General features: G+C 46.6%; 1 protein-coding gene across 2 annotated transcripts in view; it reads left to right on the top strand.

Moving 5' to 3' along the window:
- PLXNA2 (plexin A2) overlaps positions 1–19,032 on the top strand; it is a 219,783-nt gene that overhangs the window by 137,409 nt on the left and 63,342 nt on the right. For both annotated transcript variants that reach the window (XM_002809516.6, XM_009238345.4), the window contains 5 exons: positions 3,395–3,495; positions 7,682–7,805; positions 9,728–9,881; positions 10,485–10,581; positions 13,706–13,820. In XM_002809516.6, the coding sequence (XP_002809562.2) occupies positions 3,395–3,495; positions 7,682–7,805; positions 9,728–9,881; positions 10,485–10,581; positions 13,706–13,820 (591 nt within the window). The remainder of the gene's footprint in view (positions 1–3,394; positions 3,496–7,681; positions 7,806–9,727; positions 9,882–10,484; positions 10,582–13,705; positions 13,821–19,032) is intronic.

The following is a 19,032-nucleotide window of genomic DNA, read 5'->3' on the forward strand; positions in this document are numbered from 1 at the left end:
CAGTGTGTATTGTAGACTTACAGTACATCTTAATTTGTCCTAGCTACATTTCAAACTCAATAGCCGCATGAAGCTAGTGGCTATTGTATGGGGCAGCACAGATGCAGGCAGTGTTTTCTCCTTGCTCTGAATTCCCTCAGCCGTCTTTGAATACTTATCTTAGAACACGTATCGCTTTCTTCTTTTTATTGCTAGCCTGTTTGCAACTTGAAGGTGCTAGTTGTGTTTTAATGCTGTCATCGTTTTTATTCTGAAGTGCCTAGCACTGGCCTGGATGGAGGACACGACCAATGAATATTGGCTGACAAATGAATATAGAAGCACATGAATATAAGAGACAGAGAAGGCTCCTGGGAACATCTGACTTTGAGGGTCTCCCCCTGGTCACTGTGACATTTCTTTCCTCTGGTTTGTGTGTGGCTGTTACATCTTAGAGGAGAGAATAATTCAAGTTTTAGACCACCCCCCTCCACCCCTGCCAACTTATAAGTTTCCTGTTTCACTTTGCTCTTCAACTCAGTGCATTAAAAAAAAAAAAAAAAAAAAAATCACCAGGAGGGCCCAGGAAACAGGAAAAATAGTTGTGCTATTGGTTTCATGTTTGGAGAAGAACAGGGTTTCACTATCTCCGTGGCACTTGGCGTGAAAGTGGGCTTTGTTGCTGGAGACACTGCTCCCATTCAGGGCCCCTTTTCCCAGCTGCTGAGGGCTGGGCTGTGTTTTGACAGACGGGCCGAATGCAATGCAGACGGTTGTTTTAATTTACAGCCAGATGCAGACATCACTCACAAGGAGCCCGAAACCCAAGAAAAGGAGGCTAGGCACTGGACCACGGTTCTCAGGCCTCAGAGAGTGGTTTGGAGGGGGCCAGCGGAAGCCTCCCAGGCAGCCAGGGTCTCTGATATCCCAGAGGGCTGATGGTCACCAGGCCCGGGAGAGGCACACTAGAAGGTCTCCTGCAGATACCTGTCTGAAAGGTGTTTCTTGTAGGCATCATGGGCCGTGAGGCAGGGTTCAAGGGTTATTCTTTAAGGCGGTGTGAAATCAATTGGTGGTGGTGGTGGCTGCATGTTATCTTTTAACTGTAAAGTTGTACCAGACAAAAATCATCAACAGTCTCAAGGAGGAGTTAGGGAAACTGTGGGAAATAGAAGGCTGGAATGTCAGAATTGGCAGGGACTAATGTAGCCTTCCTCTGAGGGCAGAAATCCTTTCTTCCAGCCTTTGGGACAAATGTCACCTTGACTGCTTATGCATCCCTGTGATAGGCGTTCCTTTGGAACGCCAGGTGGTTGCATGATATTGAGCTTTTCTGAGCTTTTCACCTGTGAGTCCTGCTGCAGCCATACTGCTCCCCTTCAAACACTGGAAAACAGCCTACATGACTACTTTGAGACTCTTCATTGGACTAAATAAACATTCCAGGTTCATCTGCTTACCTCAGACACCACTTCTGCATCCCACCCCATCCCGGCCACCCTCCGGGAAGGATCTCTGGTTGAGCAACGCCCCTCCTAGGGCAGGTTGCGGAGACCTGAACTCCGGACTCCCCAGTAAGGGGTGGCTTCTCTCGACCCTGATGCTGTGTGTCTATTTATGCAGCCCATGGTCAAATTAGCTTCTTTCGTTATCACCTCACCCTGTCAGGTTACATCAGATTTTGAGTTGAGTTGACTTTGAGTCAACTCAAACCCTTAGGTCTGTTACACTTGAACTATTTCAAATCAGCTATCCCCCATCTTAAACTTAGAGTACCAGTCTTTTTAAAGCTAAATTGCAAGATTTTACACTCATCTCCCTGCATTTCATGTTTTTATTATTAAAGGGAAGTGAGGGATGTTTAAAGCTGATCATGTCACTGACTTACAGAAACGCCTCGTAATATGGAATGTTAAGTGTGATGATGTAGGAAGGATTGGTGGGGACACCCAAGACAGGAAAGGCAGGCTCATCTCTCTCCCCTCCCACCCACTGTACACCCTACACTTAAGTTTATACTGAACTTATCCATGATCGCTTTTGCTCATCACAATCCTTCAGCTTGACATGTCTTTCCAGGTCTCTGAATCTGAGCCCCCTCTTACCCTTCAAGGCACCCCTCCTACCCCACTGGTCACCTCTTCGCTAAGTTCCCCAAACCTTCAGCATTCACACCAATCCCACACAACAAAAACTCAGCACAATGTAGAGCAAGTCTCGGTTTGTCATTATCAACTCCCACTGGACTGTAGGGTTCAGGGAGGGCAGAATCTGTGTGCTGTTCACTATCGTTTCTCTGTTGCATAGCACCAGAGCTCCACAGCGTTGACATCTGATAAGTATTTGCTGAGTGAACAGTGTTAGGATCCATCCTGAACCTCTCAGGAGGATGCCGTAAAGGTGTCTCCATATATCCTTTGTCCCCCTGCCAGAGGCAGAACACTGTGCTGCTGGACCACAGGTTATGTTTTTACTTTTTGCACATCTGGTAGGTGGGGGACCTCTATGCCCTAACAAATAAGAACCCATTCCCAGCCCAGCAAATGTTTTTGCAGCCCAGCAGCCTCCTGCCTCAGCCAGCAACAGATACCTAGGATATATCAACTGGAACACTTCAGTCCTCTGGCCCCCTTGCCTGGTCTTTATTGTCACCCCTGCTGTGCAAGTAGCGGTGAGTAATATCCAGACAGGCCCAGCTCAAGCCCCTGCAGGGCCCCAGCAGAAGACCAGGAGGAGTGTGCAAGGGCTGCACTCTCTGGGGGGCAGGGTCTTGATCTGCAAATTCCCACTTTCCAGGCAAGACTGAATCAGGCAGCTCTTTTCTGTGGATGTTCCCATTTAGCCAGACTTTTCAAAGGATGGGAGATTTACTAGAGAAACTGAATGCAGACATCAGAGAATGGGATAATTGGATCCAGGTGGTATATTTGGTTGGCTGTAAAGAGTCTGTGCCATACTATGAATATTATTTGATGGGAAAAGTTTCTCCTTTCCCTTTTTGAATGTTTTCTGTGTAGGCAGGATGTCTTAGCCCAAGCCCAGCTGAAAGCTCTTCAGAGATGAGTTTGTGCCACTCAATAGCCTTTCAACAGAGTTAACCACTTTCAGTACTTGCCACTGGCTTGCCCAGCTCTCGGGAGGATGCTAGTGGAGGGCAGAAATAGATGGAGCCTTTGCTGCTACCTCTCGCGAAGGCAAGAAGTCTTAGGGCTGCCACTCAGAGACACATTTGGCTTAGCCTACCTGCCTTATGCAGGTAAAGAGATTGGGGGCATTGAGGCCATGACTTGCCGCCCAGTGTCACCTCTTTAAGGGAGTTGACAGTGCAAGTGTGAGTTCACGTAGGACTGTGTGACACACACCTGCTAGTCATCACAGCCTAACCTCACTGTACCCTCTTTCCTCTCTCTGCCAGGTCACCAGGGTCCCCGTGGAGTCGTGTGAGCAGTATACGACTTGTGGGGAGTGCCTGAGCTCTGGGGACCCTCACTGTGGCTGGTGCGCCCTGCACAACATGTAAGTTTGGGGTATACTGGAAAAGGGTTTGGCATGCAGAAGACCGGGCCTTTCCGGGAATGATGGGATATGACAGTATTTTGCAGAGAGAGAGAGAGGAATCGTCTTCTTCAGAGCAGTAATTCTAATCGTGGCTTCAGTGTTGAGAGCAGGAAGAGGCAAAGAGGCCGTGGGTGGGCCTTCTTTCTAAGTGCAGGGTCTTTGCCTCTCTTCTTTCATTTTACTTCCAAATTCAGCCCTTCAGCTGCTCTGAAGTGAGGTGCTTATATCCTTGTGTCTTTGAAAGAACTCACAAGGGATACTGTAGTCTTTAGGTTTCCCCAAAACCTCTTCAGTGTAGCCTGAAATAGGTGTCCTTCTGTGCCAAGAGTGTGCAGATGGTGGTGCACTGGCATTGGGATGTTTAGACTCCAGCTAGCTGCTGTGTGACCCTGGATGGGTCCCCTGACAACTCCAGGCCTCTGTTTCTCCATTGCTGTTTAGGGAAAATGCCTATTTCACAGGTGAATTGTGAAGACTAAATGAAATAATAAATGCTTTGGTAATAAGGAAGCCCAGAAGAGGCTACACAAATCAGAATAATTATCATGGACCCTATACCCTTGGGAGGACCCTTCTGGCCTCATTATTTCATGATTCCAAGAAGTTCACATCTCACTTCGACTGGCCTCATCATCTGCCATTGAATACCAACTCAATATAAATGCTAAATCACACTTAAACTTCCTAATTTAAAGAGCCCCAGGGGAAGAGAAAGGGTGAAAACCCCGAAAGACAGGCGCTGGCTAGGAATTCTGTTGCCCAATGGAGTTGGAAACTCCAGGGCTCCGTGCCAGCCAGCAAAGCATCTCCGTGAAATGAGCTGGGTTTGGGGTGGAGGCGGAGGCGGAGGGCCAGAGTTCAGGGTCCTGCACAATAGCTCTTGGCTTCCAGCCTCTGCAGCAGGTGTTGGGAGGGCTCTGGAGGGAGGGAGGGAAGCTAGTGCCTCACAGATGCAAAATCTGGACTGGATTTGAGCCCGTGAATACTGGGTTCCCTGCTTGGGTTTTGGAGGTAAAAGATTGCTCAGAAAGTTTTGCAGAAATGCTCTTAGCAGACCTGGACAATGTGTCTCCATTTAGGTCAGACAAGTGGTAAAGATGCTAATGTTGTGCCCTAGGAATGGCAAAAGGGGGTAAATTTTGGTTCCCTGCAGGGAGGCTGACCCACCAGCCAGCAGGCAGGGTCTTTCCTCGAGAGAATTTCTTTCTCCAAAGAACCTGACAGCCTGCTGCCAGCTCTGTGCAAAGGGCCCTGGGCGGCCTGCCCTCTAGCTCTGCAGTGGTCATGTCCAGTGGTACCTCCTACTCCCCATGCCTCCGCCACTCTGTCCTCCCAGCTTCAGTGCCTGTGGCACTTCTCCCATGTCGAACACACCAAAATTATAGATTGGGGATTATCATTTATTCAACAGCAAGGACGTCTGCTTTCCCCACCTTGAACAAGTGCCTATAGATCTATCAGCAATGCCTGGGCCTCCCCGCTGCCGCAAACCACCCCGTCTTCCTCCTGGTGCAGGTCAGCTGTGACTGCTGGAATGAGCCACATCAGAATAGTCCCAGGTTTCCTCTGTCCCCTCAACTCCTTAACTCTTTAGAGAATCCTCCCTACCTACCAGGGTACTCATCTCCCCTCTTCTCTGCCCCAAGAGCTCACGGAGAACAAGATTTTTGCTGTTTATACCCAGAGGTTTCTCCACATCTGGTCATTCTCTTCTTCACCAGACCCTCCTGCTGCGCTCTCCCACCTGCTAAGCAGCAGCCTGGTATCAGGCATGAGGAGAGGGGGGAAGCTGCAGCTTCTGGATCCCCACGGAGGCCTCTTTAATGGAGGCCGAGGGCTGAGGAGCCTCTGAGGGGTTGGGGGGATTTGAAGCCTTGCTGTCTCTTCTGTATGCCTTGCTCTTGCAAGTGTGTTATTGTCTCCAAGGCTATTTATCTCTGTTAGGGCTGTTGCCATAAATAGTATGATAAAAAAGAGCCATTTCAGTGAGTCAATGAGATAAAGGCTCCAGTCAAGAGCTCACTTTAGAGCTATCTTAAGGATTCACTTAAACCTCAATAATTCTTTTCTTTGACAGCATTCATATTTAGATCCATTATGTGCCTGAAAAGGAAGAGGGGGAGGAGTTTGGGGGGACTTAGGGTGCGAATCACTGCTTGATTGTGAAATCGCTAGTGTCCCAATGGCTATTTGGTTTGGACACACTGGCACCAGCCGTGGAGCGGGTTTCCATGTGACAAGGCAGGCAGCAACCTGAAGCTCCCGAGTGCTGGTGTCACCTGCCCACCTGCCACTGTGGGCAGGGGAGCCTAGAGCCCGAGATGAAGATGTTGGGAGAAACAGCCAAACAAGCTTTCTGACAGAGGCAGCCCTGGCTGCAGTGCCTTGTCTGTCTCTCTGTCTCAAGGCATTATTTCGTGACACAAACATTTATTTAAAATATGCCATGTGACAGGTAGACTATCCCAATGAATAAAACATGGCCACTGCCTTCGAATAGCCATTAATCCACCCACAAGATCATATGCACACTGTCCCACACTGCCAAGACCCTCTCCTATTTTCTTAAAAATTTCTCTGAAGGAAAATGATAATATGAATCATTATCAGCATCATTAATATTAATATTATAAAGGCTAACACTGTCATGGCACCTACTATGTGCCAGGCCATTTTCTAAGCACTAACTCCTTTAATTCTTACACCAACCCTGTGAAATAGGTATTATCATCATCATCCTCCTTTTTTTTTTTCTTTGAGATAAGGGCTCACTGTGTCACCCAGGTGAGAGTGTAGTGGTGCAATCACAGCTCACTACAGCGCTCAAGTAATCTAACCAACTCAGCCTCTTGAGTAGCTGGGACTACAGGCCTGTGCCACCATACCCAGCTAATTTTTTATTGTTGTTGTTGTTTTAGAATGGGGTCCCACTGTGTTGCCCAGGTTGGTCTTGAACTCATAGGCTCAAGCAATCCTCCTCACCTTAGCCTCCCAAAGTTCTGGGATTACAGGTGTGAGCCACCATCCCTGGCCAATCCTTATTTTTTTTACAGTTGAGGAAACTGAGGCAGAGAGCGATTAAGTAGCTTGTCCAAGGGGTCGCAGCTAGTAGGTAACAGGTCTGGGGTTGGAACCCAGGCTCTTTGGCCCCAAAGTTCATTTGCTTTTCCATGGCTGTGCTGCTTCTCAGGTCCCGCAGGCTGCCCTTACTCTCTGGTCTCAGCATCCCACAGTGCTGTAAAGAGTCATTCTAGGGCCAGGCATGGTGGCTCACACCTGTAATCTCAGCACTTTGGGAGGCTGACGTGGGTGGATCACGAGGTCAGGAGTTCGAGACCATCCTGGCCAAGATGGTGAAACCCCGTCTCCACTAAAAATACAAAAATTAGCCAGGCACGGTGGTGGGCGCCTGTAATCCCAGATACTCAGGAGGCTGGGACAGGAGAATTGCCTGAACCCAGGAGGCAGAGGTTGCAGTGAGCTGAGACCCTGTCACTGCACTCCAGCCTGGGTGACAGAGCAAGACTCTGTCTCAAAAAAAAAAAAAAAAACACAGAGTCATTCTGAGGCAGGAAAACAGGGTCTGGAGGCAGGGAACATAAGGCTGATTCACACTTCAGCTCTGACAGAAAATATCCTCTCCATAGGCGTACACTGGCTGTAAATGACGTAACTTTATTTCATCCTCTTCATTTACATAAGACGTACTCCAAGTAAAGGGTATTTAAACTCCCCAAAATTCTGTAACAGGGCCTTTGAGCCCCTATGCTCAGGCCCACTCCCGCACTGTGGAGTGAACTTTCATTTTCAATAAATCCCTTCATTCTTTCCTTGCTTTGTTTGTGTGTTTTGTCCAATTCTTTGTTCAAGGCATCAAGAACCTGAACACCCTCCACTGTTAATTCTTTATGTCGAAACTGCATCTCTCATGTTGGGGATTAATCCTCTTCCCTCTCGGTCTGTCCTTAACTGCGACAGAGACTGTCTGAGAGTCACCAAAGCCCTCCGGAGTACAGTAAAAGTCTTCCTGAGAAGACAGGACACAGGCCTCAGGGCAGCAAACTCCCATCCTGCCCACGGGACAATGGAGCCAAACAGATGGGTCCCAGAAGCCTGACCTCTTGTGAATCTGTGTTTATGGCAGGTGCTCCCGCAGGGACAAATGCCAACAGGCCTGGGAACCCAATCGATTTGCTGCCAGCATCAGCCAGTGTGTGAGCCTCGCAGTGCATCCCAGCAGCATCTCAGTATCTGAGCACAGCCAGATGGTAAGTAACTCATCCAGGGGCATGGGGAGAGGGAATACAGTGCATGCACCTGTGTGGGTGTGCTCCATTCACACTTGCACAAGTATCTGTAAATTGATCAGACTTTAAATCCAGTAAGGAGACTTTATGTTTATAGCAAACGTATGGCAATGCCTATTGTAAAGAGCATAGTCATTCTCCAGTTTCCCTGCAAATTCATTACCCATTGATCTAGATTTTGCATTTAGTAACAAACATCTGCAACATAATGCAATCCAATACCAAATAACACATTCTTTAGTATCTGCTGTATTTACAATTCTCCACTCACTGCACTCTTACAGAAATCTGCGAGTTGCGCGCGCGCACACACGTGTGTGTGTGTGTGAGAGAGAGAGAGAGAGAGGAAAGAATAAGAGCAAGAAAGAGACTCCCTCAATTGGAAGTCAGTGTATGCTTAGAATAAAATAGCCTTTAACTATCTGTCAAGGTACAACCCAAAATATTTCATGTCCTCAGGCCCTGCATTATTGTTTCATTCTGAAGGTTTTATGAGCATTCACGAATGTTAATTAGTTAATGAAACTTCCAAGATTTCAGTTCATTCATCCCCACCAGGAGCTTTTGGCTCCAAGGGAGCTGAGGAAACAAACAGGGGAGTTTGTACCTAAGTCCCTTGGCCCCATGGAAATGAAACTGGGGCAGAGATTCAGCAGCAAACAAATGTATGGAAAGGCTAGGTGATGCCCACTGAGACTGAGAAACCCACTGCAAATAACAGCACTGGGTATTGATAGGAAGACAGAGGGAAACCTACAGGCTGGGCGTGGTGGCTCACGCCTGTCTGTAATCCTAGCGCTTTGGGAGGCTGAGGTGGGGAGGGTTGCTTGAGCCCAGGAGCTCAAGACTAGCCTGGGCGACATAGTGAGACCCTGTCTTTATTAAAAATTTAAAAAATAAAACAAAGGGAAACCTACCTACGCCATCATGGTCCTCAACTTGGAGGCCACCGAGCTGTCATCACCATGAACCCTATGGGCACACCTCATGGGCAAAGGAAACCAGTGGCCTTTCTTACCTATTCAAATACCATTTAGATGCTGTATTGTGGTAATTTGAGTACAAACTCATTTAAAAGTGCAATGGATTTAGAGCAGCATTTTGCCATTGAATATTTTCTCAATCAGCAGATTCCTCAGAGAGTCTGTGATATTTTTACTATTAAAAGTAGGGTCTTCAAATTCAAAAAAGCTGAAAACCTCTGGCCTAGATAATTGGAACCCATAGGTAATAGCAGACATCAAGCAGTTGGTGGCCACTTCTCTGATCCCCTGAGCTCCTTATGAACCTACTGGTCCATTCCAAGGGAGCTGCTAGAGAACAGAGAGCCCACATGGAACAGAGAAGCACAAACTCTAGGGAACACGCAGCCTTTAGAAGCAACCTCTTGGTGAATGACAGCCAAGGTGAGGAGCTAGGTATCTTCCACCAACCTAGTGAGCTCCTGGTAAACCTCCAGGTTGGTGATATTTACTCCCATGAGCCATGGCTAAGGCCTTGTCTGTGAAGGGCTCGGCTCATGACTTGCTTTCAAGTTTGCGTGGTGCCTTGCAATTAATTTTCATGTCAAAATGAACAGGGGATTAGATGGATTTTGGTACCTTTCCCTCTAGCACCCTCACCCCTAGGGCTTTCTAATGCTGGAGAAGATGGAAAAATTAATTAATAATAATATTAATAAAGACCATTGACCCTGCACACATTGAATAATTAATGACTGTAACTTCAGTGTTCAAAACTGGAAGACCACTTAGACCAACATCCTTCTTTTATAGATGAGGTCAGGGGAGATCAGTGAGCAAAGTGGGTAACAGCAGGGCTGGGCCTGGAGCCCAGGTCTCCTGAGGTCTTTCTTTGGCATCATCCCTTTGCTCCTCCCACAGCTCAGCTTGGTAGTGAGTGATGCTCCCGATCTATCTGCGGGTATCGCCTGTGCCTTTGGGAACCTGACAGAGGTGGAGGGGCAGGTGTCCGGGAGCCAGGTCATCTGCATCTCACCTGGGCCCAAGGATGTCCCTGTCATCCCGCTGGATCAAGGTAAGAAATATCTGCCATGAGAGCCACAAATGAGGGGCTTCTCTATACTGAGGGAGCTGGAGGTCACAAGAACTAGGCATAGAGTCTTCTTATACCAGATACTAATATTGGCTTAGACAACTTGTTTAAGTTTGAAAGCAAACTGTCATGCCCCAGAGTGAATTTCCGGAGGGAAAACACTTGCTCTGCTTTGAGTTAACGCTGCACAGAACACAGCGTCTTTCCAGATAGCTCGTCCCTCCTAGGAATGGAGTGGCTTCCATCAGTAGTTTTTTAGCAGGTCTCTCCACAGAACTGGGGGCTCAGACCTAATATTTCTGAAATCCTTTCAGTAATGGAACATGGCTGACCAAGGCAAGGGGCTCTGTGGAATCTGCTTCTTCCTCCCTGCAGGCAGAGGAAGTCTGGGTCTGAGGGGTGGGCTGGTATTTACCCAAAGAGGCTTCCTTGGGAGGAGAAGAGATGATTCAGGCAGGTTCCACATAGTATCTGCATCCTAAGAGAGCCCTGTGGTGGCTTCATGACTTACATTTTATTTCTGTGGCTGTCCACTGGGTCCCCACATTGTTAGCCAACCCCGTCCTTTTTTGTTTGTTTTTCCAGACTGGTTTGGGCTGGAGCTACAGCTGAGGTCCAAGGAGACAGGGAAGATATTTGTCAGCACCGAGTTTAAGTTTTACAACTGCAGTGCCCACCAACTGTAAGTGCTTATTAGAAAGGGTCTTGCTCTGGGTCTGGATGTGGGTATGGGGTTTCTTCCCCTCGATGCTAAGCTCCTTTAGGGCAGGAACCATGTTGTAGTCACCTCACAGTTTCCCCATGGGGCCTGACACTTTGTTTGGATAGAGTACACTGTACATAAATATTACCATATTAAACCAAATGGTATTTACTCTCTATAGTCTCTGAATCCTTGGATGCCACCCCAACGCACCTAACCCCCAACTCTCAGACCAGGATAGTAAAAAGAGAGTCAGAGAACAGGAACCATAAAAAAAGTTCTTCATTTTCCATCACTTGGTGGTGACTTTGAAGGTAGAGGCTGACAGTGAGTGGAGTACAGATATGTCACCCACAACCAGATGAAGAGGGACTCCGAGATAGCGACTCGGCTATGCACACAGTCACCCACAGAGGAGGAGCAGGGAAGGGGGAAAGTAGCCTCTCTCAGCACATGATAAAAAGACGTGGATGGGGAGGTGGAGCAGAGGCCTTCACTCCATCACTTTTTAAATTCATCCTTCAATATTTTCAAAAGGAAGAAAAACCAGACAGGCCAAACCACAGCCTTCGGTGGGGCTTGACTTTAGTTCTACGGACCTCACCAGCCATTCTAGCAGCTGAATGCCTGCCAGTTGGTGCCCACACACTATGAGACCCCACAACTGTGTGAGAAGCTGGGAACATTTCACAAGGAAAAAGCAGAAATGGAGGGAGTGAAACCCCTACTTAGTTTCTGCTGATCCTCTCTGGTAGAGAAACTGAGACCCTTTCCACAGAAGCTGGGAACTCATACACCATTTGGTTTAGAAAGAAGGAAACACAGGCCTCTGTAATAGAGCCACATAAGGGTCATAGGACCAAAAACCCTGGACATTCAGCAAAGGGAGAGGTCAATCAACAGCTCCATATCAGAGGAGGTAGTGATTCGGAATGTTACGGACTCATCCTTCCCATTGCCCAGGGCAGGAACCACTTGGGATCCACATCATAGTCAGGTCTTCAGGGGTATCCAGTCTGTAGGGTCTAAGCTATGGCATGAAGGACTCAGCAATCAAGATGGAGAGAGGGTCTGTTTGCAGCTAAACCCTAAAGGAATCTTAGTCATTAGAAGAGGCAAATAAGCTAGTCCTCCTTATTCTCCGTTTTTCTGAACTTGATTTTCATAATTAGAATAATCTTCTGGAGTTCTTTGGTCTCTACATTAGTCAAGGAAGGAGCCCCATTGGGACAAATAAATAGATGTACTGAGAAAGACAGAACAAGTGATAAAAATGGCCTGGTGGGAACCAGGGAGGGCAGAAAGGGACTGAAGCTGAAATAGACAAAGCTGCACTCTAACCACTGCATTTGAATCCCAGCAAACCCTGCTTTGGGAATGGCAAGCATCTTGGTGACAGAACCTCTTACCTCCTTCTCAAATTCCAACATGGTGGTGATGGAATCCATTGTTTGTGAGAGCAATCTTATCTCCATGACAACACAGTATGATGTCACCACTTTCAAAGATGTATTGCTATGGCAACACAGATGCTGTCACAGGCAGCAAGTTTTAACAGAAAAAAAAAAAAAAGCAGGTCTCCTTGACAGCAAAGATTCCATTTTAATGCCAAACACTGCCTCTCTTGCCCTTCTCTGCTGGAATTCAGTTAAAATTCATGGAATCAAGTATAGTCCCCTCCTTTTAATAATTTACTTTAATAAAAGTAAACTGAGGCCCACAGAAAGATTAGTGCCACAATGAAGGTCACAAAAATAGCCAGCAGAAGAGCCACATCTAGCTAGAGCCCCAATAACCATCCTCCTTAGGCCCTTGGTCCATTTTCATTATTTACTTGCTGAATCATAAGATGTTACCAAGAACCAGTCTATCTGAGAGTACATGAGATAGCATGAAGCTCAGAAACTAAAAAAGTCTGGGCAATGGAGAATGGGATTAAAATGCTATGCGTGGGAAGATGAAGTGTAAATGGGCTAACCAACCTAACATACTGTTGCCTGTGAGCTGGTGACCCCTGGATCAAGCCCCAACCACCGAAATGTAATCAGAGCCCCAACAGGTGGCGCCAGACTGCAGACCTGGTCCTGTCCATTCCAGGTTGGCCTAGTTGTGAAAGACTAGAGTAGGGGGGCTGCGAGGAGGAGCAAGACTAACCCCCCCTACAAAACCCATTTCCATTACAATGACCTGATCACACACAGAGAGCCAAAAGAATATACACAGTCTCCAGGTGAAATTGGAAGGAAAGAAGTGCTCACCCTGGCAAGAAAAGCACATACCACACACATATCCTACTGTTCCATGCCTGGGGGAGTGGGAAAAAGTTACTGCTTAATACTGTTAGCTCCCCCAAGCCCAATAACACAGATGATATGAACCAATTGTTAACACTCAAATGTTATTTAAGAGGTTGAAATAACGGGTAATTTAAGCGCTTGACAATAATACTCACGTTTAGCATGGCATTTTTCAAAACCATTTTCTATACATTATCTCATTTGATACCAAACAGCCCTGTGGCATAGACAGGAATGTTTTATTACAGGCAGATGAAGATACTCCAATTCAGAGGGTGAAGTGACTTACTCAGTGTGACCCCAGTGGCAGCGGCAGAAGCAAGTCTATAATCAGATCTGCCCGATTCCAGTCCCTGTGCTCTGTCGGCTACCCTGTCTTTACAAGCAGGGAAATATTGGGAAATGTTTAGCTACCAGCATTCAGAAGAAAACCTAGTTTGCAGCATTGCCAAATTCTGTGGCGCAACTCTTTCCAGCATGGCCAATTTCAAACTACCACCATGATGTCTATCAGCTTGCAAAATTCCTGGAAACGTAAATAATCAGTTCTCATGAGCTTATACAAGCACACCCCTGCTTTGTAAGTTATACTCTTATCTGGTCTCATTTTCTTTCCAATTTTCTGTTCCCATGAATATCATGGATGGAGAATCCACAATTCTTGGTGCTAGAGGATGGCCCACCAGTCTTCCCTCCTGAGAATGAGACTAGGATTTAAACACAGGTTAACAGACTTCTATCATGACACATGCCACCTTCCCTCTTTGTTCTCTTCTCTTTGCCTCTCACCATCTCTGTCCTTGCAGGTGCCTGTCCTGTGTCAACAGCGCCTTCCGCTGCCATTGGTGCAAGTACCGCAACCTCTGCACTCATGACCCCACCACCTGCTCCTTCCAGGAGGGCCGGATCAATATTTCAGAGGTAAGAAGGGCTTACCCTAACATGGCAGTGTTCCCATTGAGTCTGAGTGGCCCCTCCCTCTTTAGATGGTCAGTCCAATGGATTGGCCATTTTCTTGCCCTGGCCCATCTTGGCTGTCTTGCCAGAAATTCTGCATGCTAGAAAGGCCTGTTATTATAAAGCTCAAAAAAGTAGCAGCAAATGACCTCAGAGGCAGAGGCTATGTCTACTAGACTCCTAAGACTCTATGCATTCAAAAGCTTGAAGGTAACTGGGGGTTGAGACTGAAAGCTTAGAGGAAACATATTCAACCAAACAGACTCCCTGGTCTAGAAGAGTGTAGTGAATGGCATTTATTCTTTGAGTCTAGCCCTTTGCTTGGCTGCAGACATAGTCTAGTTCAATAGAACATTCACTCTGAACCATTCTTTCATGCCAACTTCTCTTCCAACTCTACAATTCAATGATTCTTTGACTCTGATGTATAACCGGGTGGGTGGCCTTGTAGAAAGTGAGAAAAATTCAGCTAGTGAAAAGAACCAGGCATTGCTAAAGTCCTGTTTTATTATACAGTCGAAGCTCCATCCCTAAAGCCTGACCCACCTTTGTTATTAACACAGTGAAATATCAAATTGCTTATCTTTCTAATGGATATTCCATTCAATGATTATTCACTGATGTCAACTTTCTTACATATTCATAGCATGTCTCAGGCAGTGAAGCCGGCTTGCTCAGTCTCCCTTTCTTGTGTCGAAAGCTTTTCATACCCCAGGGTGGCCAGTTGGATTTGAACAACTATGGAGACCTTACGTAGTCGCCCAAATGCACATGTGCATATACGCATATTTCTTACTCTATTTTTTAGAAAATCCAAAAATGGTAATAAGTGACAATGTAGCATTTTTATATACTACTATAGTTTTGTTTTTTTTTTTTTGATACGAAGTCTCACTCTGTCGCCAGGCTGGAGTGCAATGGCATGATCTCCACTCACTGCAACCTCTGCCTCCCGGGTTCAAGCGATTCTCCTGCCTCAGCCACCTGAGTAGCTGGGACTACAGAGGTGTGCCACCATGCCAGCAAATTTTTGTATTTTTAGTAGAGACAGGGTTTCAGCATGTTGGCCAGGATGGTCTCGATCTCTTGACCTCATGATCCACCCGCCTCGGCCTCCCAAAGTGTTGGGGTTACAAGTGTGAGCCACCGCACCCGGCCTACTATAGCCTTTCTATACACATCTTCCTCTTGCACTAGACTACAAGCTCCTTGAAGGCAAGGACTACATCTTATCTTTAAATCTTCAATGTCTTATTTAGCAAATGTTTGTAGAATGCATGCATGAAAGAATGGATGAAGCAATGACCTCTCTATTTAAATCCCATTGATGGCAATTGTGTCAACTTGTCTAAGATTTCAAGTAATGGAGTCTTGTGTCTTCTAATCTTGATAGCAGTGCTGGTTGCTTCCATGGCTAAACATAAGAAAATAGACTCTGAAAGGTTTCTCAAACACATACCCCTTTGAACTCTTCTTAGTTTATGAAACAACAGGTGTTATGTTCAGTCTGAAAAATGGAATTTGCCTGTCTTGAAAGGGAGAAACATAGATACCACAGGTGGCTTTTCAAACAGACCCATCTACGGGTGCCTCAGCATGACGAAACCAGGCATCTAGTGCCCTGAGAACCTTTCAGAAAAGCATTTTCCTCTAGCCAGTTGGTATGCTTTGATGCAGCTGGCCTAAAAACCCTACGCCAGCCTTCCTGGACGCTGGAGATTAACTCCAGCCCTGGAATTCTGCAATGGTATGAAACTGCTCTGGGGGCAGTCCTTTCACTCACAGAAAAGGACAGAGCTGCAGGGAGAGGTGGGAGTGGGCACCACAGCTTGGGAGCCAATGGAAGAATCGCTTAGAGGGGCAGACCTAGCCAGGAACAGCAGAGCCACCATGGGAGGCCTAGGCAGGGGTGAAGACTGGGCAGTGAGAGAGTATGAGACACAGTCTCAGAAACTAAACTTGACATGGGCCACTTTGAAAGTTCCTTAATAAAATAGATTGAGGTGGCCCCCAGGACACAGAGAGATTGGGTGAAGTACAAATCTAGACAAGAAAGAGCAGCTGCTCCACTTTCTCCTGAGGCTACCCACCTCAGGCCAAGAGAAACCGAGAGCCAAGCCTGAAAGCGACCTGCAGCTGAAGCAAGGGCATGCGAGTGTCACTCAAAGCAAGATAAATAAACTCTGCTGTGGTGTGTGTGGAGGCCAGAGAGCTGAGCCCCTGCAGGCTAATTGGAAGCAGGCCCAGCCTTCCTCACACCATTCAGAAGTCACTGAAATACAGCCCCCTCTCAGCCATGGATGAGAGATTCAACATTCCAGAGCTGGGCCAAGAGAAGCTGTTGCCTCCCTGCAACTCGGGATTAAATTAATACCAAAAGGGACCTGGGGGCAAACTCAGAGACTCTCCACCTCCTTTTTGTTTCATTTTCTGTCCTTCATGTCTGTGCCTTAGGATTGGAGAAGAGCAGTCCCCTTTGTCTCCCTTCATCTCCCCATTGCCCTGAGTAGGAATGGTGTACATCTGCTCTCTTATGCTCGTGTGCATTGGTCCCTGGCATGGCCCCAGGGATTGGCTGTCCGGAGGACTGTGAGGGAAGCCCAGACTCCATCCAGCTCCCAACTTTGCTCAGGAAAGGAAACAGGATGCAGATTCCCAGGGAGGTTGCCAGGGCCACTTCCGGGGCTTCCTAAAATACTGCTTTAGCTCTTAACCACAGCCGGCCACATGTTCCTTTTCAGCAAACAGCAGCCAGGCCCCACTCTTTTCTGTCTAAAGTTCTGCTTTAGGAGAACCCCATCCCTGAAAATTTGAGGAACAGCAAAGATGCACATGCCCAATTTGGGTAAGGTTTCCCTTGCTCTCTCAGGCGTCCCAGCTGATATTTTCATGTAGTTTGGGGAACTAGAATCCCCTGGATTTCCAGCTAACTGGAAATCCCTTAGCTGTCTCTTTAGGGGTTCCTAGAATATCTCTTTTAGAATTCCAGTAAGCCTCCCTTCCCAACTTTGAATAAAAATTTTATGTCTGTCTGCTTCCTAGAAACAATATATAACTGATTAGCTCCATTGATTAATATAGCAACATTAATGTATCACACATTTGTAATTTCTTCACATGTGCCAGGAGGTCTCAAAGTGTGCCCGGGGACCGGCAGCATCAGCATCACCTGGGAACTTATAGAAATTCAAATTCTTGAGCCCCATCCCAGATGAGGCTAAAGATGGAGAACCACTGACATCTGGCATTTCAATGGATTCTCACAACAGCCCTGCAATTTCATATAATTTATATTTGACATCTCTAGTAACCAGAATGCTAAAAATTTCGGGTTTTTTCCCAAGGCTACAGAGAACTCAGACATCCAAAAAAGCTGAGTACAGTATGTTTTCTACAGAAAATCAGGGCCCATGAGCTTTGTTTCCATGGTCACAGCCACATTTGCTGGCCTGACTTCAACCTGGTCCTTTGCTATTGGTCATGAGGGTTCAGGCTATGGATGGGCCAGCACAAATCCATCTCCACAGATGGAGAAACTGCCCATAGAAGATGGGTCAGTGGTGCCATTTCCAGATAAAAAGACAGCCAGCATATGAGGTAAATCTGCCCACATCTTTCCAGAAGGCTGATGGACCAATTCCATGCTTAGGCTTGACAATGAAGAACAGCTGTGCTAGAGCGAATGCAATTCAAAAATAAAAATATTAGTACTTATTATATATGCAGCATATATATAATTTAACCTTAAGTACTCTATGAAGTGGATTATATTATAGATGAATAGACTGAGGCTTAAATAAGTTAAACAGCTTTCCTATGATCATCAAATAAATGCAGAAATTAGGATTCGGAGACAATTTTTCAAGCTGACCTTGAATAAGTGAAAGTCCACTGATTCTGCATTCACACACACATGCACACACACAACAAATAGGCGGTAATATTAACAATTCTTAATCCAGCATATTACCACTTATGACACACATTGATATTCCTCTTTCATGCAATCTAGGTTTGTCAGATATTATTGGCACCATTTTATAGATGAGGAAACTGACTTTCAGTTAAACCATTTGTCAAGCTCTCTTAAGGTAATGAGTCAGACCTTTCCAGCACTCAGAGCACAGCAGATCTCTGATGGGGGCCCCCCAAATCTCTTCCTCCCTGAGCCAGATCAGGCTGTGACATGGTGTTAGCAAGCGGGTGTGCATGGGAGGATGTATGGCTTTCAGCTTTTAAAGCTCATCTCCCTCCATGGCTAAACCAGGCCTAGTGAGATGTAGATACATAAATATCTCCTTTATGCCCTGTCCCAGGGGAAAGATAGAACCAAATAAATCCGATTAGCTTCCCATGATGCTGGCTGCTCTCTCTTTGAAGTCCAGTGGGTGAAGATAATGCCATTTCCACATGGGAGAAGTCGCTTCAGAGGGCTAAAGGGTCCCCAGCACAGAACGCTGGCAGAGCACAGCTGAACAGGTGGGCAGTGTGAGCCCAAGACTCATAGGGTTCCTACACCAGGTCCCTGCTCTCCCTGCAGCTATGTTTCCTCTTCCCCAGCCTACCGCCACCCCTAGGGTATTCCTACAAGTTTAAGTCTTGGTTTAAACTAAGATTGCTGCTGAGAAGGTGATCCTGGCTGCAGTTGGCCTAGAGACAGAGGAGAAAGAAGATGACCCAAAGAGATCACTCAGAAGGCTGTGAGGATCCGCGGTAGCAATCAGTATTTTAAGAATGTGAACAACAGTCTTAACATTCTGCAGGAAAAGCATCTTAGGATGATTTGCTTTCTTGTTCATAGGACAGGTACTGTATGTGTATGTACACATGTGTGTGCCTGTGTGTGTGTGTATACCCATAGAAGCAAGCAGGTTGGAAGGGGCCTCATTGTATCTGATTAAACCGTTCACCATCCTCAAGCCCCACAGATATTGAAGTTTCAACAACTTGGCAATTGTATGGGATGCCAGTCTCCTCCACCCACTTTCAGCCCTTACCACTGCAATTTCCATCCAAGGTTCACAGATCCTTCATGAATATACTCACCAGAATCATCTCACAACCCGAAAGGCCTGTATCTTCCCATTTCCCAAGATGAAGAAAGCATACCTGGGGCACCAACCGCTTCTTTCCTTTGTCTTAGAGAATAGAAGGGAAAAAATCCTATTCCGTCTGA

The sequence above is a fragment of the Pongo abelii genome, chromosome 1 (assembly GCF_028885655.2).
Source record: "Pongo abelii isolate AG06213 chromosome 1, NHGRI_mPonAbe1-v2.0_pri, whole genome shotgun sequence".
Classification (NCBI taxonomy): domain Eukaryota; kingdom Metazoa; phylum Chordata; class Mammalia; order Primates; family Hominidae; genus Pongo; species Pongo abelii.